At 49.6% G+C, this 7,912-nt stretch overlaps 1 protein-coding gene across 1 annotated transcript in view; it reads left to right on the top strand.

Moving 5' to 3' along the window:
- The window catches only part of Mei1 (meiotic double-stranded break formation protein 1), a 64,857-nt gene that overhangs the window by 46,622 nt on the left and 10,323 nt on the right, over positions 1 to 7,912 (top strand). The window contains exons 23-27 of the mRNA XM_031359486.1: positions 102 to 206; positions 3,869 to 3,979; positions 4,204 to 4,367; positions 6,627 to 6,708; positions 6,870 to 7,045. Coding sequence (XP_031215346.1) covers positions 102 to 206; positions 3,869 to 3,979; positions 4,204 to 4,367; positions 6,627 to 6,708; positions 6,870 to 7,045 — 638 coding nt within the window. The remainder of the gene's footprint in view (positions 1 to 101; positions 207 to 3,868; positions 3,980 to 4,203; positions 4,368 to 6,626; positions 6,709 to 6,869; positions 7,046 to 7,912) is intronic.

A 7,912-nucleotide genomic window follows, 5' to 3' on the forward strand; every position in this document is an offset into this window, starting at 1 on the left:
AATAGAATCAGTTGTCCTCACTTAGGCATGTCCGTGGGAGGGGTCGACCTGTGGGTGGGCTCAGCCCTGTTCTCTGAGCAGCCTATTCCTGTGCCTCACAGCCTCAGGGAACCTGCCGCTGCTGCTGAACCTCCTGTCCTTGGTGCAGCTGAGGAGTGAGTCGGAGCAAGAACTGGACAGCACCGCCATGAAGCTGCTTCATCAAGGTGTGCCCACGGGCCTGGGCAGAGTGTGGTGGTGTCCCATGCCTTCGGGAGATGTGACCCAAGGCTGCGTGTTCCTGGGGGTGTCTTTCAGCGCCCTCTATTCAAGGAATACTTGAGAGATCCAGCCCCCAAACAAACCAATAAACCAACAATGGGGTATTATAGGTACAAGCTCTAGTGAAGTCAGAAAGGCCTGTGCGTGTTAGCTCACAGCTGTGTGACCAGGCACCTTGCCTGTACTAAGCGCATAGGTCAGAATGGAACATCTTCCCATGTAGGATGAGATACAAATTTGTGTTTTGGCAAATGTGTAGTGCTGGGCTAACAAAGGCCTTCTGGATACAGTCTGGGTCAGGTCACGGTATCTTCCTTGTTCCATAGCTGACTCAGGTCTCTGATCATTCAGTTCACAGCTCTCTGGGATTCTTTCTCTTCTGTGTGTGTGTGTGTGTGTGTGTGTGTGTGTGTGTGCGTGTGCGCGCGCGCGTGTGCGAGTGTGCAGGTGCTGTGGCATGCATGTGGAGGTCAGAGGAAAACTTGCAGGAGTTTGTTGCATTCTTCTACTGGGCTCTGGGGACTGAACTCAGGTCAGCAACAAGTGTGTTCTTAGCGACTGAGCTTAATCTTTGGCCATCTACCTGTCTCTCTTACCCATAACCTGACTGGGCCCTTTCGCTGCTTGTGAATGCAGCCGCCGGTTCACAGGCCGCACCAACAAGAACACTGTGAGGAAAGTTGAAATGAGTTGAAAACAATGGCATCATCTTCAGTGGCTATGGGTTTAGGCCTTCTGGCTGCAGGGTATGATGTCCCTGTCCAGAGCCTCGGTTGGCTTCCTCAAGGAATTCAAAGAATCACTGAAAATAGCTCCAGGTCCTGTGTCTGTGTGGTGCTGGAGGTAGATCTGTGCATGATAAAAATCAGCCTTGAGGAGGGTCTCTGAAGCTATGTGTGTGGACTCATACCTGTGATCCTAGAACTTCAGAGAGGAGGATCAGTGGTCAAGGCCATCCTATGATACATAAAATCCTAATATTTCTCTCTCTCCCTCTCTCTTTCTCTCCCTCCCTCTCTTCTTCCCTCCCTCCCTCTCTCTTTCTCCCTCCCCCCCTCTCTCTCTGACACACACACACACACACACACACACACACACATACATGCGCGCGTGCGTGCGACAAGATCTTGGTAGATAACCCACAATGGCTCCAACCTTGGGATTGTTTTTGCCAGGGCCTCTTGTATACTGGCTATTACAGGTGCATGTTACTATGTCCAGCCTTAGCAAATCTTTCCACCTCATCCTCCATTCTTACCCACTTTCCTTGCCAAGGCAGGGGCCAACAATGGAGGGTTCTATCTGCACATCATACTTTCTTCCATAAGGGGGCAGGCTCCCGCTGGGCAGTCTCAGTTGTGTGTCTCATTACATCTATCACTATCTGGTGCCTGTATGAATTGCGTGTGGCCCAGGCATGTGTGTGTAGGTTGGTTCCCTCCTTCCATCTTCTTGTAGGTTTTAGGGGGACGAACTCCAGTTTTCAGTCCCGATGGCAGGTGCTATACACACATAGCCATTTCTCTCACTGCACTTGTGTTTGCAATGCTTAGTCACCCTACCATAGCCCCTTGTATTCTTGTCCCATGCGTGTTTTCGGGTGTCCCTGTACTCACAGGCATCATTAAGGAGGCATGCCACGCCACATGGGGAAAGACGGCTACCCTGGAATTTCTCCATGGATGCTCCACCTTCAGATGCTTAAATGTATTTCTTACCATCTTTAGCAGAGACCATGCAATTGTTCTCCGCTGAATCTTTGGTTATATAATGTTTATAATGCTGCATTTCTCTTCCTGGGGTAATGCAAGGAGATGTCTGTTTAGCTCAGCTAGGGCACAGACCACAGAAAGGAGTTCATCCCAGCTTAGCCAGCACACTTACAGGAATTAAGAATATGGATGACTTAAAGATAACAGCATCATTGAAATGTTCTAACCAGGCGTGGTGGTGTACACTTTTAATCCTAGCACTTAGGAGGCAGAGGCAGAAGCAGAAGGATCTGATCTACATAGTGAGTTCCAGGACAGCCACAGTTACATAGAGAGAGACCCCATCTCTCAAGGAGGAAGAGGAGAAAGACGAGAAGGAGAAAGAAGAGGAGGGAGTTCTGCCCCAGCATAGGCAGCTCATGACAGGCTACAGCACTAGAGGCCCCGATCTGAATTTTGGTGGTTGAATAGGAGTCAACTAAGACAGAAAGCAGTGATAGAAGAAAGAGAACACCCCACATGTGATGGTGTCTGCCTGTAACCATAGAATTCTAGACGTGAGGCAGGAAGACTGTAAATTCAAGGTCAACTAGGACTATATAGCAAGACTTTCTTTTCTTTTTTTAAGAAAGCCTGGCATGGTGGTGTGTACCCAGAATGCCAGCACTTGGGAGGCAGAAGCAGGAGCATCAGAGGGGTTCATACAATCATCAGCAAAGTGGTAGATCTGAGACTAGTCCAGGATACATGAAGCCTTGTTTTAAAAAACAGGGAGTGTTTAAAAAAAAAAAAAAGCCGGCGGTGGTGGCTCACGCTTTTAACCCCAGCACTTGGGAGGCAGAGGCAGGCAGATTTCTGAGTTCGAGGCCAGCCTGGCCTACAGAGTGAGTTCCAGGACAGCCAGGGCTACACAGAGAAACCCTGTCTCGAAAACCAAACCAAACCAAACCAAAACAAAACAAAACAAAAAACAAAACAAAACAAAACAAAAAACACGGAGTGTGTATGGAAGGAAGAAGGAGGGGGTGAGGAGGGCGGCTAGCAAAGACAGGACTGTCTGTCCAGCATCCCAGAATCCCCTTGGGGATGCAGCAGGTGCTCTTTTGCTAGGCTAGTTAAGAGGCTGGATGGTCTTAGGGCGTGGGGACCAGTGCTAAGGTGGCAGGCTGGCACATGCACAGGGAGGGCCTTCCCTGGACAAGGGAACACGTAACCGAGTGCCCTTTGGCTGTGGGTTGCTTATGTGACTTGTGTGGACTGAAGGTGTGAGCAAACACCTTTGTTCCAACTTCATTCCTGTCACTGTCTGCCTTAGAGTTTTACTGCTGCAAGTAGACACCATGACCAAGGCAGCTCTTAGAAGGACAACATTTAATTAGGCCTGGCTTACAGGTTCAGACACCATGACCAATGCAATTCGTAGAAGGACAGCATTTAATTGGGGCTGGCTAGAAGGACAGCATTTAATTGGGGCTGGCTTACAGGTTCAGGGATTCGGTCCATTATCATCAAGGCAGGAGCATGGCAGCATCCAGGCATGGTGCAGGAGGAGCTGAGAGTTCTACATCTTCATCTGAAGGTTGCTAGCAGAATACTGATATCTAGGCAGCTAGGATGAGGGTCTTAAAGCCCATGCCCACAGTGACACAGCTACTCCAACAGGGCCACACTTGCTCCAACAGGGCCACACCTTCTAATAATGCCTCTCCCTGGGCTGAGCATACACACACCATTGCACTGACTTTTCTTCCATTGCTGGTAGAATAATGTTTGTGTTCTCCCAGAGACTGGCACGTGAAGTTAGGCAGTTGTGGGCCAGCATCTGGGCACTGTGTAAGAGCACTTGCAGTGTGGAGTGCTGCGCACAGGCTAATTGTGAACTCTGTTTCTTTCAGTGAGCAAGCTGTGTGGGAAGTGCAGCCCTGCTCATGTGGACATCCTGCAGCCCTCCTTCAATTTCTTGTACTGGAGTCTTCATCAGACCACACTCAGTAGTCAGAAAAGAGGTACGGGGGGCCCAGGCAGAGTCACTGAAGAGGGTCCTTGGTGCCCTTGGGTTTTTCTTCTTTAAAAAAAAAAAAAATCTAAGACTTTGTGTGTGGCTGATGGTGACAGAGGTCTCCTATTCTGAGAGTCTGTTCTTCAATGTGTGAGGCTCCCTAGGTCTCCTTGATGACCCACTTGTTTGTATTTATATGCTGGAGGCCTCCCCTCCCTCTCCTGCCTGCAGCCTCGGCTGTCCTGCTGAGCAGCACAGCTTTGATTGAGCTCCTGGAGAAGATGCTGGCCCTCACCTGGATAGAAGCAGGCTCCTCCCCCAGGATGCCACTGCTCTGCTCTGCCTGGCTGCTCACCTCCTCCCTCTCCGCCCAGCAGCACAATGGCAATTTGCAGGTTTGTATCCAGTGCCACATCTTCGTGGCATGGGGTGGAGCTGCAAGAAGTGGCTAGCCTCCTGAGGTCTGTCCCCAGTTCTGTGGCATGTTAGATGTGTGGCCTTGGTTTCAGCGTTCTTACCTACAAAGCGAGAATGAAGGGAGTCAGGGTTATTGTCATCAAGGTTTAAATGGCCCGTTTGTACGCAAATGGATCACCTACAGATCAGACTGCATTCTTGACACAGAGAAATAAAAGATGACGGAAGTGTTTTCTCAGTAGAGCCTTGAAGTAAGACTGTACTTCACAAAGGTGGTGGGCAAAGGCGCTCCAGGGTAGAGTGTACACGCCGAGCAAGGGCATCAAAATGGACAATCTTAGGACGTGGGACATGTATTTAGGGATAAGCTGGCATGTGTGGTCAGATCGAGGGGCTGAACAAATAGATTGGTTTAGACAAGAAGGCAGGAGCCAGCTGTGACCTTGTTGTGCCCAGTGGCAAGATATGAAGTGCCACATGTAGTTAGCTGTCATTGTCAGTGTTGGAGGTGGGTGCAGGGAACAGGACAGCAGTGGACACACATGCAGACAGCCTTGTTTCCTTATGAAGGACCTTGTCATCTCATGCCCTTTGTGAGCTCCATCCTTAGTTATTTCATATTCAGATGTCCCTTCCCCAAGACTAGCTCTGCAGGGACAGAGACCACCCTTGAGCTCCCACAGCATTCCCAAAGCACCCAGCCCTACCAGCAGTGGCCATGCAGTTCGGTAGGTAAACAGGAAATCAGTTTGGTCTCCTACGTTGGTGATAAACTATCCACAGCAGTGATGTGCTGTGGAAGACCCTGCAGGATGTTGCCTAGGGCTGATTTTTGTTTATTTATTGAGAAAGGATTCTTCTGTGTAGCCCTGGGACTGTCTGGGTAGATTGGGTTACCTCACAGAGAGATCTGCCTGCCTCTGCCACTGAAATGGTGGGATTAAAGGCGTGTCTAACCGTGCCTGCCTCTCATTTTCTTATTTTATTGAGATAGGGTGTCATGTGGCCCAGACGGGCCTCTGATTTGCTAAGTAGCTGATTTTAGCCTTTAAATTCTCATCCTTCTGCCTCTACTTCCCAAATAGGATTTTATAGTTAGGGTAACTGTTCCACACTTGATTCAGATCAGAAACCTTCCCTGGTTTTCTCTGGGCATAGCTTGGGTCACTCACACTTCCATAATGAGGAGTCTGCCTCACCTTTCCTCCTTCTTGACTGTGCTTGGCAGCCAGTGTCTACCCAGCTCAGGACCTGTCCCTCCCTCCCCATCGCCGATGCCCTAATCCAGTCTAGACTATGAGCCAAAAGGTAGTAGTAGTTCCTGCCCTCTGGCAGATCTTGGTGGGGGTGAGCAGAACAGACTGGCTCTGCATCTGCCCCCCTCCGGCTCCTCAGGGTGGACACTAGGAGTATGTACTTCTGCTGCTCTCGAACCAGTCTCCAGAACGACTCCGGAGGAAGTGAAAGTAGGAAGTGCTGCTTTTGTTTCATGGATGGAGAAAGCTAGGCAGGTGGAGAGAGATCCAGAGACTACCTAAGACTCACAGCTGAGCCACAGAGTAGCAGAGCCACTATCCATTCTTCCTTCTTTCCTCCCTCCCTCCCTTCTTTTTTTCTTTTCTTTCTTTCTTTCTTCCTTCCTTTCTTTCTTTCTTTCTTTCTTTCTTTCTTTCTTTCTTTCTTTCTTTCTTTCTTTTTTGTTGTTGAGGCAGGGTTTCTCTGTGGAGGCCTCATTGTCCTGGAACTCGCTTTGTAGGCCAGACTGGCCTCAAACTCACAGAGATCCACCTGCCTCTGCCTTCCAAGCACTGGGACTAAAGGCAGGTGCCACCACTGCCTGATGAGCCAGCATTTCTTTACTTACATTATATAGCAATTCATTATGTAATTCAGGATGGCCTCAGACGTACAATCCTCTCTCAAGTGGGTGACAGGCTTGAGCGCCACACTTGGTTAGAGCCAAGACTTTGGTTTGGTCTGTGGGACTCTTGGCCATCTGAGTTAGGTGAGAGGAGCCAGAGACTGGGCCGCAGATGAGGCTGAGGGAGCTTCAGAGAGGACTCAGTTCTCTTGGTAGGCTTGCTTACACTCCTCACACTCCTGACAGTAAGGCTCAGACGGCTCCGTGCAGCCTCCCTGTCTTGATATAACAGAAGCAATAGGAAGTCGGCCCGGGCATTTCCTGCCTATGCTCTCAGAACACTGATTGGACAGAGCCCTTTCTCCTTCTCCGCCAGGTCCATCATACATTATCTGTGGAACTGAACCAAGTATTGAAGGCTCTCAGCTTTCCAAAGAAGAACTCTGCATTGCTGTCAGGTGCCGTATGGACGTCCCAGTAGGAATAACGAACTTTCCTCCTAGATTCTGGAATGGGACCACCCACCTGGGCCGAACTGTTTGTCAGCATCGCTTTTCCCTTTGGGTAGAGATAGGAAAGGAGGAAGACCTTACTAATGTCAGGAATCTTATGTTTCCAGCTGCCATCCTACGATTCCTGCGCACAGCCTTGCAACAAAGCTTTTCCTCTGCCTTGGTGGCCTTGGTACCCTCAGGGGGCCGACCGCTGTCAACTCCTGAGGATGCTGTCCTGGCTCCACTGGGAACATCACAAGTGCTATCCCTCTTAATTGGGCTCCAGAACCTCCTGGTACAGGTAAGGCTGTTGCTGAGTGGGCCCCGGCAACAGGAACTCCTGTTCTCAGGACAACGGAAAGATTCCTCTCCGGAGACTTGCTTCTGTCAGAGCAGCCTTTGTGTCACATAGCTGAAATCCTGGCATTTGGGAGGTGGCGGCAGGAGATCAGGAGTTCAGGACCATTGTATTGGAGATCTCTAGAGGAACAGAACAACAAAATGAATATACCATAAAAGGAGTCTGTTAGATTGGCATACACGATACAGTTCTGATTCCAACTGTGCCTGTTTCCATACTGGAGCGGCTGAGAATCAGTAGGTACTTAGTCTAGGAGGCTGGATACCTTCCACAGGCCCATTCTGATGCTGAAGGTCTAAAGCAGTGGTTCTCAGCCTGTGGGTCAAGGCCCCTTTGAAGGGCTGTATATCAGATATTTGCATTACAATTCATAACAGTAGCAAAGTTGCAGTTATAAAGTAGCAATGAAATAACTTTTTGGCTGGGGGGTCACCACAGCATGAGGAACTTATTAAAGGGTTGAAGCGTTAGGAAGGTTCGAAACCGCTGCTCTTGAGGATTTCTGAAGAGCCTCTTGTCTCCAGTCCAGGAATCAAGGACTGAGCCAGCACTTGGGAGGTAGAGTCACACAGGCAGATCTCTGAGTTCGAGGTCAGCTTGGTCTACATAGTGACTTCCAGGCAGTCAAGACTGAATAGTGAGACCCTGACTCAAAAAATCAGATTAGACAAAACCATCAGATTCTTCTCTCTCTCTCTCTCTCTCTCTCTCTCTCTCTCTCACGCACGCACGCACGCACACACACACGCACACACACATGAGAGAGAGAGAGAGAGAGAGAGAGAGAGAGAGAGAGAGAGAGAGAGA

The sequence above is a fragment of the Mastomys coucha genome, unplaced genomic scaffold (genome assembly GCF_008632895.1).
Source record: "Mastomys coucha isolate ucsf_1 unplaced genomic scaffold, UCSF_Mcou_1 pScaffold11, whole genome shotgun sequence".
In the NCBI taxonomy this organism is placed as follows: Eukaryota; Metazoa; Chordata; class Mammalia; order Rodentia; family Muridae; genus Mastomys; species Mastomys coucha.